The sequence below is a fragment of the Rattus norvegicus genome, chromosome 8, assembly GCF_036323735.1.
Source record: "Rattus norvegicus strain BN/NHsdMcwi chromosome 8, GRCr8, whole genome shotgun sequence".
In the NCBI taxonomy this organism is placed as follows: Eukaryota; Metazoa; Chordata; class Mammalia; order Rodentia; family Muridae; genus Rattus; species Rattus norvegicus.
In genome coordinates, this window is record NC_086026.1 from 37868444 (window position 1) to 37892907 (window position 24464).

The 24464-nt window shown below is 43.5% G+C and overlaps 1 protein-coding gene across 4 annotated transcripts in view; it reads right to left on the minus strand.

The window, feature by feature from the left end:
• Aplp2 (amyloid beta precursor like protein 2) overlaps positions 1-24464 on the minus strand; it is a 63081-nt gene that overhangs the window by 11037 nt on the left and 27580 nt on the right. For 2 of the 4 annotated variants that reach the window (NM_022520.1, NM_012906.1), the window contains exons 2-11: positions 19042-19215; positions 18144-18267; positions 11303-11415; positions 9841-10031; positions 8434-8654; positions 7292-7459; positions 4532-4662; positions 3371-3445; positions 1847-2005; positions 1384-1512 (exon numbers count right to left, since the gene is read on the minus strand). In NM_022520.1, the coding sequence (NP_071965.1) occupies positions 1384-1512; positions 1847-2005; positions 3371-3445; positions 4532-4662; positions 7292-7459; positions 8434-8654; positions 9841-10031; positions 11303-11415; positions 18144-18267; positions 19042-19215 (1485 nt within the window). The remainder of the gene's footprint in view (positions 1-1383; positions 1513-1846; positions 2006-3370; positions 3446-4531; positions 4663-7291; positions 7460-8433; positions 8655-9840; positions 10032-11302; positions 11416-18143; positions 18268-19041; positions 19216-24464) is intronic. The other 2 variants (XM_039082084.1, XM_039082083.1) reach the window with 1 other exon arrangement.

The window sequence follows — 24464 nt, forward strand, 5'->3', positions numbered from 1 at the left end:
AAAGTACTTGCCTAGCACGTGTAAGGCCCCAGATTCTACCTTTAGCACACATACAAAAAAAACCCACCAAACCCAAACCCAAACCCTCTCCATTGTATTATTATATGCAGTATATATTGTATTATAATATAAAGAGAAGATTAAAAAAATATAATAAAGGATGTGGTCAAGGATTCATTCTCCCGCCTGTCTTCCAGAGGCAGTCCCCAGCTCCTGGTATGCCCTCTTCCACTCCATCTAGTATAAAGTAAAACCTTAACTCCCATAATACTAGCAGCTTCCTGGGCCACAGAGACATCCCTTCCCACAGTCCGTTCCTCACACATCAAAATTCTCCAATTCTTTCAAACATCCAACTACCAATGTGAACTCTGAACCTTGGAGGAAAGTAAATTTATTTTAAAAGATTTGATTTATATATGTGAGTACACTGTAGCTGTCTTCAGACACACCAGAAGAGGGCACTGGATCCCATTACAGATGGGAAGTAGTCAGTGCTCTTAAACTCTGAGCCATCTCTCCAGCCGTGGAAAGCAACTCTTTATCTTCATAATTAACAAAATTAATTTTCTATTGCTCTGTGAGCTGTACACAAGGAATCCAACTTTGCATCATGAATCTAACATATAAACTTATGTGGTAACACAAAACTTCTGCCCAACAAATGAGTGAAACTCAGCTGCAGTCTCCTAAGACTTCTGGGTAAATTATTGTATGATCTTACTGTAAGAAGCTGGGACAGTTTCAGGAGTGCATAGAGCACCCATTAAAGCAGGAGGATAACATGAGGAGGATCATGATGGGATCACACAGCCCTCTGAAAAGCCAATAGAATGTTAGAATCGGCAACCCTAGGTACAGTTCACAGTTCACTTTCTATGAATATACAGACAGTACCAAACAGACACCTGGACAAACGACAGTGGGGTAAAGCTGGGTCAGCACGGGACAAACTCAGAGATGTCTGTCTGAATAAAAACCTCAATGGCTACAACAAGAATAAAGTGTTTTGTCTTGTGGCTCTAGAGATCAAATCCTGGGACTCAAACACATAGGGCAAGTGTCCCAAGCAGTGAGCCAAGATCAACTTTTAAGGCCTACATAATGTAGCTGCCTAGGAAAGGGAATTACACTAACTCAGGTGATAAAGTGAATCAAATGAGCGGACATAAAATCTGATTTGGGAACTGACTTGTCTCTTAACGAAATGTCTTTTTTTTTTTTCTTTTCTTTTTTTCGGAGCTGGGGACCGAACCCAGGGCCTTGCGCTCGATAGGCAAGCGTTCTACCGCTGAGCTAAATCCCCAACCCCAACGAAAGTCTTCTAACAACAAGCACAACCAGCAATGTGTTTCTGTGCCCGCTGGAAATCTGTTAGTTTACCTGGGATTTCATCTGCGCAGCCTTTTCTGGGTCAACAGCCAACACATGTTGGTAATGACGAATGGTGTGCAGGCGATCTTTGTTCTCAGCACGGACGTAACGACGAAGAGCTTGAAGAATGCGATGTGGCTGCAAGACCAGAAATTCAAAATAGTGGGGTAGGAGAGCCCACAGTACACATGGAGAAGTCGGTGGGGAGTTCTTCTCCACGTTTGTGTGGGTTCTGGAGATGGAACTCTGGCTGTCAGGTATGTGCAGCAGGTGCCTTTACTCTGCACCATTTCACCAGCTTCCTGTCCAAGGCTGCTTCAATCTAAGCATTAGAAAAAGCTGGGGACCACTTAACTCGAGTTCTCCTACGAACTAGTTTACCCAACTCCTCCTGTTTAGTAGGCTGGTTGAGACTCTCCTGCCTCTGCCTTCCACGTATATGCTGTAAGCAGGCCACACTAACCCAACTCACCCGAGGAGGGTCAGACTGCAGGGCAGCCAGGTAGTTTTCCAGAGCTATGCGCCGACGGTCATTCAGCATTGCTTCTACTCGGGCCAAATGGGTCTCCACAAGCTGCTGCTTCTCACTGGCTGCTTCCTTCTCTAAGGCTTTAACCATAGCTTGGAAATGCTAAGCCAAGAAAGAACAAGAAATTTGTGGATCTGTAGGAAGTCTATCAAGCTCATACCCTCAGAGTTCAATGCTTCCCTTTGCCTAGTACCTCTGTGCTTCCTAAGACAGTAACAGGTTCAGTGGCGCAAGGGCTAGGCACTCAGTCTCTTATTTCTATTAGGATGCTTCCATTCATAAAAAACAAATTACATTTCTCATGTTTCCATAGCTAACATTACTAAGTTTGCAATTTCAACATCTGGTTTTTCGATGTTCACAAAACAAGTTACCAACTTCTAAATCCCAAAGCCAATAACCAAGAGACACAAGTTTCATGTAGCAGCAACATGGTGGCTCACACTGAGTCACGCCTACTAGAGCTGTGAAGAGAACATTTATCTGTGAGCTGCCTGGCCACGTTTACTGGCAGCTTAAGGTAGCCCGGTCAAATATCCCTATAGATGAAATTGCTTGTGTAAGAATTAAAGCTCTGAGATTTTGAGTAACTGACCCAAACAAGCCAAGGTCTTCCAGGAAAGATAGCAGTGACTTGGAAAGCTAACCTGACATATGCCTACTTTAAACTGTGTGCTCAGGGGGCTGCAGAGATGGCTCAGTGGTTAAGAGCACTGACTGCTCTCCCAGAGGTCCTGAGTTCAATTCCCAGCAACCACATGGTGGCTCACAACCATCTGTCATGGGATCTGACGCTCTCTTCTGGTGTGTCTGAAGACAGTGACAGTGTATTCACATATATACATATAATAAATAAAATCTTAAAAAAAAGAAAATGTGTGCTTAGACCAGATGAGGTTTTGTTCAATTCTTAAAACTGGCCCCCACTCACAAGTTAAAGGAATAACACGATTCACTTTTCAAAACCAAATTAGTCTTCTAAATTGCTATTTCTATTGCTAACCCCTCCCTTCTAAGGAAGGAAATACAATCTGTTGCTATGATTTTGAGGCTACATTTTTACGAAGTAAAGGATAAGTTTACATTAAAGATCTTTGTTTCTGCCTTTTGCCTTGTCAATGAGTCTGCCAGTTTCTTTTTAATCCAGTAGTGTTGAAAAACAAGCCACAGCCCATGAACAAGATGACAGGGGCTTTTGCCAAGAAAGCAGAATTAACCAACAGCTAAGCCAAGGTTATTTCCTGCACAAATTAGGTGTGCTCTAGGAGAGGGTTTGGTTTCTTTCGGCCACAAGTAAAAAATACTAGTGGTGAAACTGAAATGGGGAGGAAAGGAGAAGGGGAGGGGAAGGGGGAGGGAGAGAGGACTTCCTTGTAATTTAAGTCCCTGTAGGAGGAGGTGTTACATGACTTGGACTGTGTTTGCAGCAGGCCAGACCGGCCCTCTGTCCCCGAGAAAGCGTCCCACCTGAATGAGGGTCTGTCGCTCTGCCTTGGGGAGGTTCTTGGCTTGAAGTTCTGCTTCTTCCCACTCCTTTTTTACCTAGAACAAAGATCAAAAACACTCATCAGGGAATACTCCTCCGAAACAACTTCCCTATTTTCTAAAAATACTGCTGGGTGCTGAATCCAATGCCGGAAATTGTGCAAAAGGAAGCCATATCATATGATCCTGGAGTCCAGACTGTTGTTCAGAAGTTTCTAGGCCTCGGTCATTCCCAGATCCCCTCGATACATTATCTTCTTGTTATATACCTTAGGCAAGTTATTCTTTATGCTTATTCTCCCTTCGCTTAAAAACTGAAAACTAGAGTAATGCCTTTTATCAGAAGTGTTATGAAAATAAATAATGGGCATTTCACTAAGAATAAGTCCAGTGTAGAGGATACAAGGGCAGAGCACAAGTCCAGCAAGCAATCCCTATTATTACTGCTGTCCTGAGACAGTCTTATAGTTCAACCTGGCCTCAGGCTCTCAGTGTAGCCAAGGATGACCTTCAAGTTCTGAACTTCCTGCTGCCTCGTCCACAGTACTGGGATAACAGCTGTGTCCCTCTAACCTGGTATATGTGGCACTTGGGACCAAGTCCAGGGCTTTACGCATGCTAGGCAAATAATCTTCAAACTAAGCTAAGCCCCCAGGCAAGGACAGCCCGGGTTAGGCTAAACATGATCTTGGAGGATGAACTATGCTATCTCCCTACTTTTAGAATGCTTCCAAGTAAAGAAACATCCCTGAGACTTAAGACTCTTGCCCTGGCAATTAGAAAGCATTAATAACTGTTTTACTTATCTAATTTAATTTTACAGTTTTATAACCCAGGTCTTCAATTTTAACAGTGACAAAAAATGGATTTTTAAAAATAAAAATTTAGAGTCAGCAATAGCAAAAAAGAGTAATAAGCAAGTGCCCAAAGAGTGTTCAGAAGAATCTGCAATGCCACTGAAAGGAGTGTTATCACAGGAGAGGCAGTAGGTGAAGAAAAGAGACTCATGGACCTAGGAGGTAGCTCTCCAGAACCTTGTGGCATGCCTTAGAGAGTACTTGCCTAGTGTGCACCAGGTCCTGGCTCCAATCCCTAGCACCACAAAGGAAAACCATACAAACAGCGTGAACTGGTGATGTTTACCCTGTCCATTCGGCTGCGATGCCGAATTTCCAACTGCTCCTTAGCCTTCTGAAAGCGGGCGTGCTCATTGTCATCAGCCGACGTCTCAAAATACACGTCCACATCATTGGTTGGCAGGGGAGTCGGGGGAACTAAACAAAGTCACAGAGGGAGTTCTCTTTAGCAGTCAGGTAAACAGTCAAGTTCAGGACCCACAAGATGGACTCCATCTGTCTTGGGCCTTTGTAAGAGAAGCACAGAGCACCCCACCGTTAGACTGCAGCGGGCAATCTTCTCTTTCACTGACCATGTCAGTCCATGATAATCCAATAACTTAAGGGCAGCCCGAAGCCCTAGCATCTACAGCACCCATGAGACATTTACCTATAATTAATTGGGCAAAAAAAAAAAGACCTGCTTCTACAACCTTCCCTTCAGAACAGGAAACCTGAAAACCTAAACAAGGGCCACCCTACTGTTTATTCCTAATGGTACGGAATATAAACCAGGGTTGAAACTAGACTTGTGGAGACATTTCCACACAGGTGCCGTCCATTTTTAAGAAGCAGGCTCCTATCTCTTAGGGCAAGCTTGGGGTCTTAGTTTTGGGAACGAATTCAGGTGCACGTTGTGTGCATATAGGTTAGCTGGACGAAGTCCAAACCACACTAGTTTAAGCATCGCTGAAGGACTCTTATACCTCTGTCCAGTAACAAGCTAACTAACGGCAGTTAACTAAATTTCTATATTTGATGAAGATGCCTTGGTGGTCTTGACTCATGATGATGACTGAGGATGCTTCCAGTTGTCCTCCGGAGCAGAGATCCATTAAAACAGAAACCTCTTACCTCACTCCTGATTAGGCGTGGGCTGTTACGGCCCCCAAGGCTAGTGCTTATGTGCAAGATGGACTGGGCAGGCAAGTTTACTCTGCATAGTTTTAACCCATTAGAATAGGTATGCAACTATGAGAAAAACCAAAAGAACAAAGACCTAGAATCAGCCAGCCACTCCACAAGATTAATTAGACGCAGCTTTCCTTGCTTCCTTTCATTAAGCCGTGTAAGTATAATTGTGTTATTTTGTTTCTTTGTAACTTAAAAAGGATCTCAGTATCTAGCTTTCAGATCAACTTAATTACAGTATGTTTCTTGGGAAATTATATTCTTCTAGTGTTTATTCAAGGTTTGGTGAAATTTTTCAAATCTATTTATGCTATTTTATACAGTCATCAGCAGTGTAAAGACTTTCATGCTGCATGAATGGTTTTGGTCTCTGGGCTAGGAAAATGCACACAGTGGGTCTAAATACTCCTAGAAACTAAAAAGGACAGCGCAGCACTGTGCAGACTTACTTCTAGAGACATGACCTTCAGGTCAGAATCGTGACAAGCTCAGCCTACCCACTCCTCTCAGCCCCCGTGAGATGATGTGATTACAGAGAGCCTGGTTGGTATCCACAGGTACTCCAGGCTCTCCAGCTCAGAGGCCTGCAAGAACACATACAGGAGCTTCTCCTCAACAGGGCTCTCCTGGCCCACAGGAAGCTTCGTCTCGTTCCAAAGCACCATCTGCGCTTTAGGCAGAAACAGTGTCTCCATATTCAGTGAGGTAATAAAGGGCCTCAACTCCTTAAACATTAGCCTGATACAATGTTTTGATAGTCCTTAGATAGGTCGTTTTTAAAAGCAGTAAACATCACAAAAATTCCTATCTCTAAATCTGTTCTAAATAAACTTTATGGATGGGAGTTCCAATGGCTCATTCTTTACCTTTCCAAGACTATTAAATAAAAACAGCCTTTTCCTAGTGTAGCAGGAATGGAAGCAGTAAAAGTACACCACACTAGATTAAGATCTTAAACCTCCTTGGGAAGAGGAAGACAGCAGTGAATAAAAAGCCATCCGAAGCTACAGCAAACATCAGGGACAGACAGCGACTTATTCCAATGAGTTCCAGAGTAGAAACCAGGGCAAACTGCCTGGTCTGAGGATTTTCCTAGCACATGAATTAATGCCCCAAGACAAAGTCTTAACAAAGGAAGCAGTACCTATGAGAGATTAAAAAAAAAAAAACTTCCTCTATTTAACAGGAGTCAAATGCAACTAAAATACTGCCCTCCCTCTGAAACCAAATCACACACACACAGAAATGCACTCACTTCCTAAAGCCCTGCACAACCCATGTGACCACAACACCGACAATGCTGAGTCAAGAAGTTTAGAGCGCAGAGTTCTTCCCACTAGAATGCACAAAACAAGCTGTTCCAATATTCTGGAATCCCACAAGTATCCCTGTTGCTACTCCTTTTGACGGTAGGTATCCTAAGAGGTAGCATGTAGCACAGGAGCCAGCAAACGGTTAGGTCAAAGTCAGAAAAAGAGGCAAGGCCCAAGGCACATGCTTGAGCACGCTCAGTGCTATCATGTAAGGGCTCTATGGTACCTCTCAACAACAGCTGACCAGAAGACACTAATCCCCACCCCCACAGCCTATGAATTCCAAGGCCCACAAGAAAGAACAAGACCCTGAGTGGGCATACTACCACCAACAACCATCAGTAGACACACAGGGGACACAGGACACCAAAAACTGAGCTTACAACTGCCAACAGGAGAGCAAAGCCTTGGTCTAGAAAGCACAAAGATGAGGGGAAAATGACTGACGGCAAACACCTGAGTCAGCATAAACATGACAGATGCAGTCACGAGGACGGCCAGGAGAGACAGAAGGCTGGACAGGATGGCACTGCTGTGCAGGGCCAGCACAAGGCGGGACTTACTCATCGTTTTACACACAGCCATACAATAATCCTCAGACTCAAAATTGTTCCTGTTGCCGCCGCAGCCGCCATATATAAAGCGTACGCACTTTCCCTTGGAGAGGTCGAAGTACCAACGAGGCATCACGGCCCGGCAGGGCCCCGTCATGGCCTCCTGGGAGCAGACAGCTGTGTGAAAATGGTCAGAGTGTCAGCAGGGCAGAGGCAGTGCGTGCAATGCTTCACAGTGCCCCAGGCCAGCTGGGGCAGAGCTGGAGCCAAAACTAGCCCATAAGGCCCTGACCAACCTCACCAATATAGGCAGGCAGGACCGTTTTCCATGTGATAGAGAGGAAGATAACTTTACTCTTTTGGTTTTGCACTGAGTCTAGATTAGTACCACAGGCTGACATAAAGGATCTCCTTGTGACCCTCACACTTGTGATCTATCTGTGCAGTGGTGACAGGTGCCCTCCTTGTTTGTTTTGATGGCTCCTAGGATCAAAGGAGTCAATGTGAGAAGGAGGACCATTTAAATACCTGCAGCAGGGGCTAAAGTCCCTGCAAAAGACCAGTGTTTCCACTGTCAAAATCTCCAAATACATCGCACACTTCTACACCAGTCAACAATTTCCCTCCAGCTGAGTGCTTACTAATTCTTCGGGTCTGACACACTTTCAAACATACAATCAGCTGTATGTAATGGCTCTAAACTATCGTAGCCTCTTCCTTTTCAATTTCATCTTACCCACTAGACATGCCTGACAAGGGTAGACTATAGACAGGAACACACATGGGGAAAGAAAACCAAGCAGTCGCTCCGCTCTAGAGAGCTGGTCCCTGAGCAGCACGGAAGTGGGAAGCGCGCTGGGAGGACAGCACATCGTAGCTGGCTGTGGAGGAGCCTGAAGCCAGGCTGCTGCTTATTTCCCAGTGCGACTCTTAGATGCCAAACCCTGCTTTCTGGCTCCGTTCTGAATGTCTTCTGGGTGCGCCACCCGCTCATGCTGACAGCTCCACTGCCACACGGGAGAGTCTGTCTTCCTGACGGTGCCGACACTGCTTCACCTTCTGAGACTTACCCATGCTGAGTGATGAACGCAATACAAGCGCCAGGTAAAGACGCATGTGGATCTTAAAGCCATGGCTTTACACTGCGTTACCTTTAACATCGTGAGCAATCTCCTTGTCTGAGATGGTGCCATCGCTGCTGGGTTCAGTTGGGTTCTCCTCATTGTAATCATCTCCTTTAAAGGAGTCATAGTAGTAATCACGGTCTTCTACCACTTCCTCCCCTTCCTCCTCCTCCTCCTCCTCCTCATCCTCGTCCTCATCTGCAGCTGCTTCTGTGAAGTCTTCCAGATCTGCTTCGGTAGGAAATTCACTAGGGACCATATGCCAAAAAGCAAAGTTAGTAGCAATTTTTATGCACAAATCATGATTCCCTGAAACATAGAAACAGAAGCAGGAAGTAAGTCCATCTCACGTGTAACATCAAAGCCCTCAGCACAGCTCTGTGTCAATACAGCACTGCATTAACCTGTAAAAATAAAGTGGCCTGGTGCTGCATGCTGGTTAAGAGCTCTGAATGCTCTTGCAGAGGACCTAGGTTCAATCACCAGCACTTACATGGAGGTCCACAACCACCTCTAGCCCCAAGGGATCATCCTGTGCCCTCTTCAGACTTCAAGAGCATAGGCATACACATAAGGCACATACATGTATGCAGACAAAACACATATATGTAAAATAATAAGTAATTAAAAAATGATGTGGTCCAAACTGATGGAAAGAAAAAAGCCACAGGTTTTCATATATTCAGTTATGACTAAAATAAAAAACTAGATGACATTCAGCACAAGGAGACACTCCTGTCCTGGTGGTTGGGTTTTGTCACCTGACATAAGCTTTCTCTGAGAAAAGTCAGTTGATAAAATGCCTCTATCAAGCTTGCTCATAGGCAAGTCTATATGGCATTCTCTTAATGATTGATTTCAAAGGCCCTCGTCCACTGTGGGTGGTTGTCACCCTAGACAGGGGGTGCTGGGGTACATGTGACAGTAAACTGAGCAAGCCAGTAAGCAGCACTCCTTCATGATCTTGCAGTCCCCATCCAGGTCCTACCCTGTCTTCATGGAGGACTGGAAGCTGTGAGGTGAAATGAACCCTTTCCTCCCCAGACTGGTTTTGGTTACTGTTTTATCACAGCAGTAGAGACCTAACTTCCCAGTCTGCTATTCCTTGCAGCACATTCAATACCAATAAATTTTTCTTTGTATTCAGAAAATAAAGAAAAGAAAAACAGAAAAGAGACCTATCTAAGACACTGACCTTACCTTATTCAGCAATGAGGGACCAACAGCCACTTTTACAGAAAGGCTAAAAACCAGGCCTGCTGTGGTGTCATAAAACTGTAGTCCCAGAACTCTGGAGACAAAGGCAGGCAGATCTCTAGGCCAAGACCAGCCTGGTCTGGACAGGCCAACAAAGGCTACAAAATGAGACCCCTATTTCACAAATCAAAGAAAACCAGACAAAATAAATCCAACACTTTAAACAAATTATCAAACCTTTTATCAAGAGCATAGTCTTCTTCTTCATCCTCTTCCTCTTCTTCCTCCTCTTCTTTGGACATAGTGGAGTCAGAGTCAACAACCTTTGTCTGAGGGCAGCACACATACTCAGTGCCATGGAACTGGTCTACCCCACAGGGCAGCAGCATGCCATAGCTATATAAGGTCATCCCCTCAGTCAGACATGCCTACAAGAAATGCACACATCACATCAGGACATGTTCATAGCTCCCTCAAGCCCTAGTTTATCCAAAAGAAATCTTTATCAGAACACTTAGGTGGTAATGCATTCTCTTCTGGACACATTAACTGTTCTGCCAAAAAATTATCATACTATTATTTTAAGAAGTTTTTCTTAATGTATAATTTCATCTTAGACAAAAACAACTGAAAGACCAAACTTAAGATCTAACGAACAATTTAAAGAGTTTCAGGAATTAACAGGTTAAAGCTATCCAAGGCCATTACTCTGAGATAAGACACTACTCAAGAGTCTGACTAAAGACAAATTACTGGAAGACTAATCTAACTGAAGGATCAGCATAAGAAAGGGTGTTCCCCCCTATCAGAAGAATGAAACTGCATCCAAACTTGCTCTGCTAAGCTTGTGTGACTGTGCACTCCTAGGTTTTCTGGAGTTGGCTAGCTCTGCACTGAGGAGCTGGGAATGCCTTCTTGGAAGCTCTACTGACGACATTCGTGATCCTTGATTCAACTGTCTTTAACACCTCCTACCCCATTCTGTGGTGTTAGGGATTAAACCCACCAAGGCTTGCACATACTAGAGAATTGCTCTTGTAATGAGTTATATCCTAGCCCAAATGGAGGAAATACCACTGAAGTATTTCCTGTTCCTTTTGTGACAGTGCTAGGAATAGACTGAGCCCAAGGCTTCAAACATGCTCTGTAGGGCAACAACTTTATATCCTTAGCTCCCTAACTGTTTTAACTCTAGAAACCACGCTTGCCCTGTTGTACCTGTGTACAAAAATAGCTGGTCTTCTCCCAAGTATCTTTTCATTATCTGTATCTATGTGTCTGCCACATATGTACAGGTGCCTGTGGATGCCAAATGAGAGCATGAGATCCAAAGACCTGAAACTACAGGTGGTTGTATGTCACGCAATGTGGGGGCCGGAACTTAACTCAGGTCCTCTGAGAGGGCGGCAAGCACATGTACGCTGAACCCTCTCTCTGGCCTCCTTCTAGGTATCTGTGATTTAACACTGAAATATCTAGGTGTGGTGGCACACACCCCTCTTAATTACAGCAGGAGAAGGCTAAAGCTGGAGGACTGTGATGAGTTCCAGGACAGCCTGAGCTATATATCAAGTACCAGGCCAGTTAGAGCTACACGGTTTAAAAAGAAAATTTAAAAGAACGCCCTGGTGCTGGTGGAAAGGAACGCTCCTCTTCTGACCCCTGGGGACTGCCTGCCCCACACAAGGCGAGCTCTTACCTCCTTGACGACTGTGTGCCACCGCTGATGCTTCTCACACACCTCCATCCGCTCTTGGTGGAAAAACTGGCAGTTTTCTGGAACTAGCAGAACATCACTTACAAATTCACCCACTGGGAGAAACAAAAGGCCTTTGTCAGAAGCAAACCTGGTTGTGATCCAGGGTGAAGACAGCCTTGAGTTTAGATCTCCGGATTACTGTTTGCAGATAGCTGCACAGCCAGGCATTCCTAAGCACCAGAACAACTCACCCCACCTGTAGCTTTGCCAGGAACACTTCCTGGCTACAACCCTGTGTGGGAACTACTGCAATACGTTTCTGGGAGATGTGACAGGATCCCCTTCCATGACCACCTCAAGTGACACACCTCATGACCAGTGTGCTAAACCTTTCTTCACAAAACTATTAGAACAACTGATAGATAAAATTTTAAATGGATGATTAATCACAAAAAAAGCAAGGAATCTTTTCGGTGGGAAACTACTGAAACTTAGTGACCAGATACTGTTCCAACTCAGGACACGCTGATGCAATGCTCTGAGAGTCTATCAGCATCACCTACAGCAGGCCTGCCAGAATTGTTTGAATGTGATCCTAACAAAACAAATCCAAGCTCCGAGATATTCTACATTTCAAAGATCTTTTTAATGTATGTGTATGAGTATATTTATATGCACAAAGGTGCGGGTTAGCACAGACCCCTGGAACTAGAGTTACAGGCAAGTTTGAGTTACCTGACATGGGTATTGGGAACCAAATTCTGGTCTTCTACCAAGTGTAGCAAGTGTTCTTAACTGCTGTGTGAACCGTCTTTCCAGCCCCCAGGAACAGTTTATTAAACAAATGGTCTGAACTCAAAATATATTGTCAGTCGAGATTTCAAAGGCTGAGAAACTCTCCTGGTCAAATACAATGTGTGCTTCTTGTTTGAAAAAGGAAAACTATAAAGATTAATTTAACATTTAGGGAAGTGTAGTGACTGTATTACCATTATACCATAGATTGCTCCTGTTTTAGAAGCAAGTTTAAGTTGTTTAGAAGTGAGTTGTTGGGGCTAGAGAGATGGCTCAGTGGTTAAGAGCACTGACTGCTCTTCTAGAGGTCCTGAGTTCAATTCCCAGCAACCACATGGTGGCTCACAACCATCTGTAAAGAGATCTGATGCCCTCTTCTGGTGTGTCTGAAGACAGCTACAGTGTTTTACATAGAATAAAGATAGACAGACAGACAGATATAGGAAGAAAGAAAGAGAGAAAGAGAGAGAGAAAGAGAAAGAGAGAGAGAAAGAGAGAAAGAGAGAAAGAGAGAAAGAGAGAAAGAGAGAGAGAGAGAGAGAGAGAGAGAGAGAGAGAGAAGAGAGAAAGAGAGAAAGAGAGAAAGAGAGAAAGAGAGAAAGAGAGAAAGAGAGAAAGAGAGAAAGAGAGAAAGAGAGAAAGAGAGAAAGAGAGAAAGAGAGAAAGAGAGAAAGAGAGAAAGAGAGAAAGAGAGAAAGAGAGAAAGAGAGAAAGAGAGAAAGAGAGAAAGAGAGAAAGAGAGAAGAGAGAGAGAAAGAGAGGAAAGAGAGAAAGAGAGAAAGAGAGAAAGAGAGAAAGAGAGAAGAGAGAGAAAGAGAGAAAGAGGAGAAAAAGAGAGAAAGAGAGAAAGAGAGAAAGAGAGAAAGAGAGAAAGAGAGAAGGAGAGAAAGAGAGAAAGAGAGAAAGGAGAAGAGAGAGAAAGAGAGAAAGAGAGAAAGAGAGAAAGAGAGAAAGAGAGAAAGAGAGAAAGAGAGAAAGAGAGAAAGAGAGAAAGAGAGAAAGAGAGAAAGAGAGAAAGAGAGCTGTTTCAATGTCCCAACTTATTTTCAAGTAATTGGCAACCAAAGTGTATAGTGAACTTATAGTAATCCATCTGCCTCTCCCCCCTGAATTCTGGGATCAAAGTTATGAGCCCTACTGCAAACTAAATTCTTAAAAATGAAAAAAGGAAACAAACAAAAAAACCAAATTGACTCAGTAATTCCAACTGCCCTAAGTAATAAATAAAAGTGTTGTTAACACTGGCCATGTTATTAATATAAAAATAGGAGAGTCATCAAGGAATGAATTAAATGCTGGTACCTACACATGTTAGAATATTAACATCATAAGAAATACAGCTGTATTTAATATGGATGTTTTACCACGGCTTAATAAAATTTTTAACAATCAATAAGCAACTGTTGGACATAGCAGCATGCATCTGTAATCCTAGCACTGGGTTCTGGGTGGTGGTGGCCAGGGCTACAGCGACACCTGTCTCAACAGAACAAAACTGTATCATTAAACAAAAGCAAAGAAGCTTACCCCTGTATTCCTGGTCACTCTTACTGCAAGTTGATTAACTTAAGGCCAGGCCTGTCTCAGGCAATGACACGCATAGCCCTAAAAGTGGCATATAATAGCTGCCCAAGGTCAATTAAAAAGTCTATGCAATCTTATCGCATTCAGAAAAAAAGATATTTAGGCATATCTATCTATCTATCTATCTATCTATCTATCTATCTATCTACTATCTATCTATCTATCTATATGCATGCATCGGAAGAAAACTTGGCATTTATATAACAAAATGTACATTATGGGTGACTACAGAAACTGGAGTTGACCATTTTTACCTCTGCCCTCTATTGTAAGCTCCTTTTATTAAAACAATAAAATAAACTTTCCACACAGTGAACTTGGAGAAGAGCATCTGCATTTCAGCATCAGCTCTATCATTCACTGCTCCTAGTCTTTCTTAGCATCTGCTACAAGACTGCAGGGAAACTTACCTAAGCAGACCATCACTGGTCAAGGTTTACAAACACTGAAATGCTTTGTCCTACTTGAAGTTTATGTCTAGTTTGTAACAATGCTCAGTTTACCGCTTTCAGTACAGTACAGCAGCATACAATCTCCTAAACTCGTACAAGCACAGAAATGCACTGGTTGGGATGCCCAACGCACAGATCATGAAGAGAACCTGCCCTGATCAGTTAAGTTGCAGCTCTGAGTTACCTGTCCCACTCAGTTTTCCTCACCTCAGTCCAGTCAAACAACTGGTTTCTTCCAGGTTTCAAACCCTTTCTGGAGGTGCACAAATCTCTTATAACAGCAAAGGTTGTCAATCACTTGGGTTAAGTCCCCAACGCTGCTACACAGGCAATAAATCTACAGCAGACATACTGTCCGCTGAAAGTAAAAGGGGGCTCTTGGAAGCCATAGTCAGGTGGCAGAAAAACAGCAGAATGAGACCTGTCTGATAGATCCATTGGTGACATCTCTGAGGTTAACATGGCCCCATGGGGCTGACTCACTATAGAACCCTTAACCTTGCATAAGGACTCGTTCTGGCAAGAGAGAATGTTTAGTGGCTACAGTAATCCAAAGGCTACCAGGCTGGCCAAGGAACACCTGTAACAATGCACATATAATATCAGAGATGACTAAACGTCCTCACAGATAGCCTGAGTCTTACTGTTCCAATCCTATATATGTCACAGATACCAAAGGCTATTTGTGAGGCAGGGGAAGTCTGAACTGCATCTTTTAACTAAATGTACCATATACCATCTAGAGGAGTCACACTGGTTGGCAGATTAGAGATGCAGTGAACAGGTATCTATAGACATTACAACATTAGACCTGACACAAATCCTGCTAGCAGCTCACCTTCAATTTGTGATCAAGACATTGTTCTTGGCACCGGAGATATAGATCAATTAATAAAATATTTGTTCAGCATGCAAGAAATCCTAGGTTCAGCCTCTATTATTGGGGGAATGGGGGTTAGAGAAGAAAAACCAGGTATATGGCACATGCCCATGATCCCGGAACAAAGGAGCTGGGAGCAAAAGATTAGAAGTTCATCCCTGGTTACATACCAAGTTTGAGGGTAGCCTAGGCTATATACACCCCGAAAAGGAAACAAAACAAAAACGAAGGAAGAAAATATCACTCTTTTTCTTAACCTAGAGAAACCAGTAATCAGAAAACATCACACACAGCAGGTAGAGCAGACAGTAGACACCTCTATCCTGTGTAGGGCACTGCATGAACCCAGACACATACTCAACTTTCAAATCCACACAACAGCAACAATAAAACAAAATGGGAGAGGGGGCTGAAAAGCTGAAAGGCTGTGGGGATGACTTGTTGCTTTCCAGGACTCAGAGTCAATTCTCAGGACCCACTCAATGGCTCACAACTAGCTTTAATTTCAGTTCAAGGAAATCTGATGCCCTCTCTGGCTTCTGAAGGAGGAACCAGGCACAAATGTGGCACAGACCTGCATCCAGGCAAAACATCCATTCACATTAAACAGAGGAAGGAGGAAAAAAGAGTTGTGTTGGAGAGATGGTCAAGAGTGTGTATTTTTGGGGTTGGGGATTTAGCTCAGTGGTAGAGCGCTTGCCTAGGAAGCGCAAGGCCCTGGGTTCGGTCCCCAGCTCCAAAAAAAAAAAAAAAGAGTGTATATTTTTCTTACAGGACCTGAGCTCAGTTCCCAGCTCCCACAGCTCCAGGCTCACAATCACCAGCAACTCAGCTCTGATGACTCTGACTTCCACTGGCACCGCATTCGTGTGTACATTACTCTCACCCCTAATTAAAAGTTAAATCTTAAAAGAAAAATGAAACTAAGAACTCTAGGACATCCAAACCAATTAGCAGAGGTACCTAATAAAATATATAGCTACTTTTCATTCATTCTCCCCATCTCTTTCTGGTTTACTAGGCAGAAGTTTGGGGGAGTTTTGTTTGTTTTGAGACTGGGTCTCTCCATGTAGTCCTAGCTGTCCTAGAACTCAAGAAAGATCAGGCTTTCCTGACACTCGAGAGACTCTCCTGCCTCTGCCTCCCAAGAGCACGGTGGTGTAGCTTTTCAAAACACATGCATGTGTTTATTATGTTGTGTGGAGAGAGAGAGAGAGAGAGAGAGAGAGAGAGAGAGAGAGAGAGAGAGAGTATGAGAGAGAGAGAGAGAGAGAGAGAGAGAGAGAGAGAGAGAGAGAGAGAAAGAATGAATATGAATATGTGTGTGGCAGTGAGAAGACAACTTTTGGGAGTGGGTTCTTCCCACACGCTACAGCTCCCATGGTCAAAAACCAGAATTTTTGCTAAGACATAATTTGATCATCTTATATCACTAACGGCAACAAACTGTGAACATGACTGAGAAACATGCATGAAGGATGGGGTCACAGTTCAGACAAGAAGTGACAAAAAGGAGATATAAGCCAGAAATTCACATTTTCTGGTTCTCAGTACTCTGGGTGCCTGAATGGTTGGGTTTGTTTCTTTGCTTGCTTGATCAAACCACTAAACCAGCACAGCTTTTGAAGATAACGTTGTTAGGTCCAATAGCAGCTTACTATCAGGGCTCATCACCTTAGTACATGCTGGGCGCTGGACAATGCACTCGGGTCAAACGCTACCACTTTACCTCTGGCGACGTTCATGGGACTTACTTTTTAATCACAGAAACCATTAAAAACACAGTCATGAAGACAGAAGGTTGTTGAAAGACTCGAGAACAATCAAACTAAGCTAGGCAGTGGTGGCGCAAGCACTTAAACCCAGAGCTTGTAAGGGAGGAGGATCTCTTGAGTTCTAGGCCAAGCTGGAAAAGCCAGGGCTACACCAAAAAAACAAAAACAAAACAAAACAAAAAAAACAACAACAAAAAAAAAAACCCTGAAGCTAGAAACACATCAAGCGTTGTTCCAGTTGCAGTTTGAGAAATTTATGGGTGAGTTTCTCAGAACGAAATGGAAAGGAAGACCACCCTTAAACCACATCATACAAATATACAAATATACAAATGTTTTAGCATATTCCAGACTCCATAGCAAGGTGTCCAGATCTAAGGGAGATAGCTAAGCATACACAATGTCCCTTCTTTCTGCTGAGGAATGCTGACAGCCACACAAGCACTGCTTGGGTCTAAGTCTTCTCTTGGCAATACTTTTTTACTACGTGTGAGCCTAATAAAAGCAGCATACTCCATTTTTGCTGATGTCTGTAGTTTAAGGGAAAGTTTTGATGGAGGGAGGGAGAGGAATAAATTTAACAGATGGCTCAAATTAGATCTAAAGATCTCCTCAGATGTCAGTGTTAGTGCCTTACCTGTGTTAACACGACTAGGCCAAGCACAGTTGTTTTACCCTTACTAGTATCTGAGACCCAATCTGTTCTTGAACCACCCAGACTATGTATAATACTGTGAGTTAACCATTCACATGTCAGACAACAAAGGGTTAAAAAAACTACATTCACTAAGTAACAACCCTATTTCTGAGGAACACACTGTCACTCACAGCTTTGTTCAAGCTAGCACTAAATGCTATCTCACCAGTGACTGAATGACAACACTTGGGGGTAAAGCCCCAGCCCTTGAGAATGGCGGGTCCACAGAGCAACTGGCCCTGGCACCTGGTCACATGTTCCCTGTCCTGCGAACTACACATTGCCTGATCTGACTAACAGTGCAAATGTGAAGAAGATGAACTGCAGGAACAGAGGACCCTTTTTCTTAGCTGCTTTCTCAAGTGCTACTCCTCAACTATCTTTCTTAATACTGATTTCAAATGTTAATGTTAAGGGCAAATCTGCACTGCGTTGGTGTCCTGGGAAAGGCTCATCCTCTAGAGGCAAAAAGAGGTCCACAATGGGAAGGCATGCAGTCTCAAGAGAGAAAGTCTACCACCCACACAAGGAAGCAACAAGAACCCATAGGAAAAACTCCTCCACTAACTTTAACAGATGCAGATACTTTACTGGGATCCAAGAGCAATGTTCAAGGAGCAGGGAGGAATACTTCTAAAAGGCAACCGAAAGCACTTACCAAGACACTTGAATGGTATAACAATGTGACTCCTGCACTGTTTTTTGTCCCTTCGGCACCAACTATCAATATTGACTGGCTGGTTTGCTTCCATCACATTTGTGATCTGCAGCTCTGGATATATCTGTTTAAGAACAACAAAAATAACAAAAGCCACACAATAAACATGCCCGCAGATGGACAAGTACCTCCGAGACCACCCATCGGCTACATCGACCTCAAGTTCTACTACACTATTCCGTGTTCTAACGACAGAGTAAAAATATACTGAACTACTACTTTTCTCACTTTTATAACAGATATAAATGAAATGCCTCCAAAAAGTTTTTTTGAGACGTTATCATCAGCGTTAGCCAACTGGAGAACAGAATCATCTGACTTGCCTGTATTATGATAGCACAGGTTTTTAAACTGGTCACTAAACCTGCCTGTGACCTTGTCAACTTCACCATATTCATCCGGATGGACATGGGGTCCCTTGGCACCAATGGTGCATTTGTTCCCTGAGCATTTCTGCAGGTCACACAGATCTGCAAATTCACCATCATCACTCTGCCTGTGGACGCTGCACCTGCTCTCTCTAGTTCCAGTGCAAGCAGATACAACGAAGGCTAGTTTCCTTTTGATAGCTTTTATTTCTGCCTCCTCCCATTGATTATATTTAAAAATGTAGTCTAAATGTAAGATAAATGCAGCAGGCTTTCAACCCAAAACTAATCTGACCTGGCGGCTGTCAAGAAGCAAAACCTCTGCCCAATCTAAATCAGTAGATGGAACCATACTTAGAACAAAGGGGGCTAGAGCTCCAGTTGTTAGCACTGGGTCTTGGGCAGGGGAACACATACAACCCTGACACAGAAAAGGGGGACGAGGGGGAGCGTTCTGGCAACACTCTTACCTCCTGGCAGTACTGAAGAACTTCCTCCTTTGTTCCCAGGCAGCTCTTGGTGCCGGTTGGGTCAGGCTCCCACTTCCCAGTCTGAATGTTCACATGCATGTTCAGCTTCCCACAGAACATGGCAATCTGAGGTTCAGCAACCGCAAAGCCTGTTCCAGCATTGGCTGCGAGAGCCTATCAAAGACAAACCAGAGGCTTCAGATGTATGCAAAAGATCTGCAAAGGCAGCCATTTAAGGACTCACACAGGATCCATTACCTCACAACTAGATTACTCAGTACAGTTGGAAGGTGCTAAAGAATCCTGTAGGAATATTCTGATGTGGGGGTAGGGGGTCAACCAAGCTGGCAAGACTGGTTATCAGGCACTTATTGCCAGCCTGACGACTGACCTTGATCCCCAGGACCTACAGGATGAAAAGAGAAATGACTTCCATGTATGTCAAGAACCTTTCATCCATTCAACTGCCACCCACCTGAGGGGGCGGGGGACACAAAAGAACTACCAAAAACTACATGGAATTGAAGTTCTGTCAAGTTTGAAAGCAAGCATTTCCAAACAAATAAAAGAAAATTCAACTTTGTACTTCCCTAAGTATGAACAGGTTTATACTGACTGACATATGAGATCAGTAACAAGTGTCTCTAAATTAGAGCATCTGAAAATCGAGACAGCCATGTCTCTAACCAGTGCCTCTAGTGGCTTGGCTCAAGCTCGATTTGGTAGAATAAGTATGGCTCAGTATCAATTGGGGGAGGGGGTCTCTTTTAAAAAATATTTTATAATCTCAGATATTTACTTTTTGTCTTTACTCCACTCTGGCACTGGAGAGTCAATCTAGGGTCTCATGCACCCTAGGCCTGAGAGCTACACCTGTGCTACACCACTGAGCTACACCTGTGCTACACCACTGAGCTACACCTGTGCTACACCACTGAGCTACACCTGTGCTACACCACTGAGCTACACCTGTGCTACACCACTGAGCTACACCTGTGCTACACCACTGAGCTACACCTGTGCTACACCACTGAGCTACACCTGTGCTACACCACTGAGCTACACCTGTGCTACACCACTGAGCTACACCTGTGCTGTACCACTGAGCTACACCTGTGCTGTACCACTGAGCTACACCTGTGCTGTACCACTGAGCTACACCTGTGCTGTACCACTGAGCTACACCTGTGCTGTACCACTGAGCTACACCTGTGCTATACCACTGATCTACACCTGTGCTATACCACTGAGCTATACCTGTGCTGTACCACTGATCTACACCTGTGCTATACCACTGAGCTACACCTGTGCTATACCACTGATCTACACCTGTGCTATACCACTGAGCTACACCTGTGCTATACCACTGAGGTATACCTGAGCTATACCACTGAGCTATATCTGTGCCTCTTTTGACATTTTTTACTTTGAGATAGCATCTTGCTAAGTTACTGAGGCTTGTCTTGAAACTCACTCTGCCCAAGCGGGTCTTGAATTCTTCACGTCTCATCTTCCTGAGTGGTTGAGATAATTAGCCTGTGGTACTTTACATAAACAAACCCATCCTGCAGAAAGTATGCCAGAATTTAAACGACTTTTGGGTATGTACGATGAAGTGAAATGGGAAGTCTAACCGCTACTGAGTACTCGGGCTATCCAGAAGCTGACTACCATCCAGTCTAATACAAGCTGCTCATTCCCTCACATGCAGATCATGACAGCAGAGAACAGCTAAAACTCCAAATAATTTCTTTAATTCACTCCTACAACAAAACATCTCCATCAAACAACTAAATCTAATGACTATACTTCCTCAGAACTCCATCTAGTGTCAAGTCAAAACTCACTAAAACATTCCCAGTCCTAAAGAGGAAAATAACAGTGCTGAGAGAACATCGTCAGGAAGAATGTGACCTTGTCAGTTGGAGTGGAGAGCTATGGAAGGAAGCAGCAGAGCCAAGTCTCAAGCCTTCATCACTGACGTGTTGAGAGATTTAAACATAGAGCTCTAGTTCCCAATGTCTCTGTGCTGGTCACAGAGTAAAAGTGGACTGTAAGTAAGCCAGGGAAGGGCTCAGAGTGCTAGAAGTGTGTGGTCCAACCGAATAGTGGTAGCATGGGCTAAGGTGGTGTCGAGTAAGAAGAGACTCACGATCATAGAAAGAAAACAGTAAGACAGGTGATAGATTAGAGGTGGAGAATAGAAGAGGCATCGAGTTACATTATTTGCAGTATTCTCGGAAGGGAATATTGGAACACCACATTTTCTCTCATACATTCATTCATACCATGATGCTCAAAAGTCACAGGGCTAGCAAAACAGAGCATGAACTGAGGCCGCCAAACCTGAAGGCAGTATACTCATTTCTTTGTTGAAAGCTGATTTTCTCAGGCACTTCATTATAGCATAATAATACAACAATGTTTAACAAAGTTTGCAATATTCAGTAGTGGCAGCCTCAGTCATGGAAACAGAACACAAAAAAAGGATTTCATAAGTTATGCATGTGTCTATTGTTCTAGTCCATCAAAAGGCTGAGGCAGAAGTCCATGAGTTTGGAACCAGTCTGCTCCACAAAGCAAGCAAGATCCTAACTTTTTCAAATAGAAAAGAAAGGGATAGACGGATTTCATAAACAAATTTATCTCATTCTGCATAAAAAATATTCCAGCCATTCTTTGGCATTATCTATGTTTTAGGACAAGACTTTAGTCAGGAACAGCTCAGAAATAGGCAAGAAATAGTATTTAGTAAAGGCAAGGCAGCACCTCTCAAGCAATGTGCCCTTGAAGACACACGCATCTGAGCATAGTGTTACAGTAGTCCTTTATCCATGGAAGTTATGCTCCTGCACCCACAGTGGATGCCTAAAACTATGAAGTACACTGAACTGTATACATGCTTTTTCCATGCCACAAAAAACTTACTGTATAAAGTAAGCATAGGGGGAAAAAAAATAAACACCAAGGGGCTGGAGAGATGGATTAACAGTTAAAAGGACCAAGGTTCAACTCCCAGCACCCATAGAGGCTCAAAACTATTTGTAACTTCAGTTCTCAGGAAATGGACATCTTCTGGCCTCTGCAAGCACTAGACATATATGTAGTACACAGACTTACATGTAAGCAAAACACCCATACCATGAAGCAAGTTGGGGAGGAAAGGGTTTATTCAGCTTACACTGTCCACATTGCTGTTCATCACCAAAGGAAGTCAGGACTAGAACTCAAGTAGGTCAGGAAGCAGGAGCTGATGCATAGTCATGGAAGGATGCTTCTTACTGGCTTGCTTTCCCTTGGCCTGCTCAGCTTGCTTTCTTATAGAACCCAGTATTACCAGTCCAGGGAAGGCACCACCCACAATGCCCCCCCGACCCCCTTGATCACTAATTGAGAAATGCCTTATGGCTGGATCTCATGGAAACGGTTCCTCAAGGGAGGCTCCTTTCTCTGTGATAACTCCAGCTGTGTCAGGCTGACACACAAAACCAGCCACATCTAATTATATGGGAGACTGGACAGAGAGGGGACGCGTTTGACCCTTAAGTCCTCAGAATGAACAGGGATAAGAAATGTTGATTAGTTGTATGCGCTCACTGAGCCACAACCTTGAAATGGTCGATTCTAGTGCATTTATCAGCCAAGACTATGTTCCACATGTTACTCATTATGGTTGCTGGCTAAAAGACCACAAGAGTTTCAACTGTATAAATGCTCAGTTAACGGGTCAACCGCGGAGGTCAATACATCAGTGTAAGTGCATTTGATTTCTGCAGTGAGATGGTCAGTGTTATCTTCCCTAAAGAGTCTAAAGTATCAGAGGTTAAAGCAACAGGAAGGAGAGCAAAACAGCCAGATCTCACGTCAGTTACCACCAAGAAAAGAGAGTAACTGGAATCAATCCAGACAGCTAATAGGATACAGTGATTCACTTCTGAGTTCAGAAAGATTAATCCTTGTGGTCATGAGAGACTCTCAAGACAGTATCCTCTGAAATATAAAAGGCCTCTGTGGGCCACATGTAGGAATCAACTAATCAAACATACCCCGACCTCACCTAGAGCGTGACAGGGTCACTGTTCTGCGATGTTTGTACGTCTTTCCTTGGAAATGCTCTTATTTAATGTGCTCTCCATTTTCTTAAGCACCGACAGCGCCTTGACCCATTACTTCAACATATAAATCAATCCACTTCCTAAACTAACATGTTACAAATGGGACTTCACTGCCAAGTCAGCACTTCTGATATCCTGTGAACTTGGAATCCTCTGTGAAAGAAAATTAATGCCCCCGCCCACACACTGGCACTTAAGCCAGTCCCTGTAATCTATGCACACGGCAGCGCTTTCAAGGCTTTGAAAACAAACTGCATCAACTGCTTTCCTAGCCAGGGCCTCCACTTACTTAATAATTCATCCTTAAGAAGAAATCCCATTTTATTAATTTGGCTCAGCAAAAATTCAGCTATCTAAGGAAAGGAATTCAACTTAGTAGACAGTGCTCCTAACACTCTGAAGAAGTTTGAAGCATTTTCAGCCAATATTTGAAACAGAAGTCTGGGCCTGCAACAAATCTGGTTTTTGGTTTATTTTTTTGTTTGTTTGTTTGTTTTGGTTTTGGTTTTTTTTGGAGCTGAGGACGGAACCCAGGGCCTTGCAATTGCTAGGCAAGCACTCTACCACTGAGCTAAATCCCCAACCCCTAACAAGTCTGTTCTTAAAGTCACTTCATGAGCCCAATCCCTGGATGGAGTTCATAAACTGTCTCCCTTCTCAAAGCTGCTAGGACCAAGGCAGCTCTCCAACCTCAAAGCTGGTGATGTTAATTCTTTCCTCACTGAAACTACTGTCCCCAAATCAAACCTGGCCTTACAGTTTGATAAAGAGCCTACTGAACTGGTAGCAAGGCTTTCTCCTGCAGCTGTGGAAGTGAGGTTTCCTTAGATGGAAAGGCAATGCTTAGTGATACACTCCACCATTTTCCAGCCAGTTCCAGCCAACAGCTCAGTTCCCACAGTGAAGCCGATCTCTACAGCATCTAGCTAGGCTTACAGACTAGTGATAAAAGACACTCAGTCGAATGTTCTTATACCCTTTTCAAAAAGAAAAAATAGTAAAATTTGAAGATACTGTTTCATTCCTCTCCAAGCATTGAATAAACAAACCTTCATGATCACCAGGCAGTGGTGGCACACACCATGGGCAGAAATAGTCAGATCTGAATTTGAGACCAGCCTGATCTACACAGAGTTCCAAGACAGCCAGCAAAACCCAATCTCTAAATATAAATATAACGATTTAAATATATGTCCACAAACTTTTCACCAAAGATATTCTTATCAAAAGAAAGTGAAATACATTCTGTTCTTAGCACAGTTCAAAATTCAGGAGAAAAAACATAAAGTTGGGTTGGGGATAAATCTG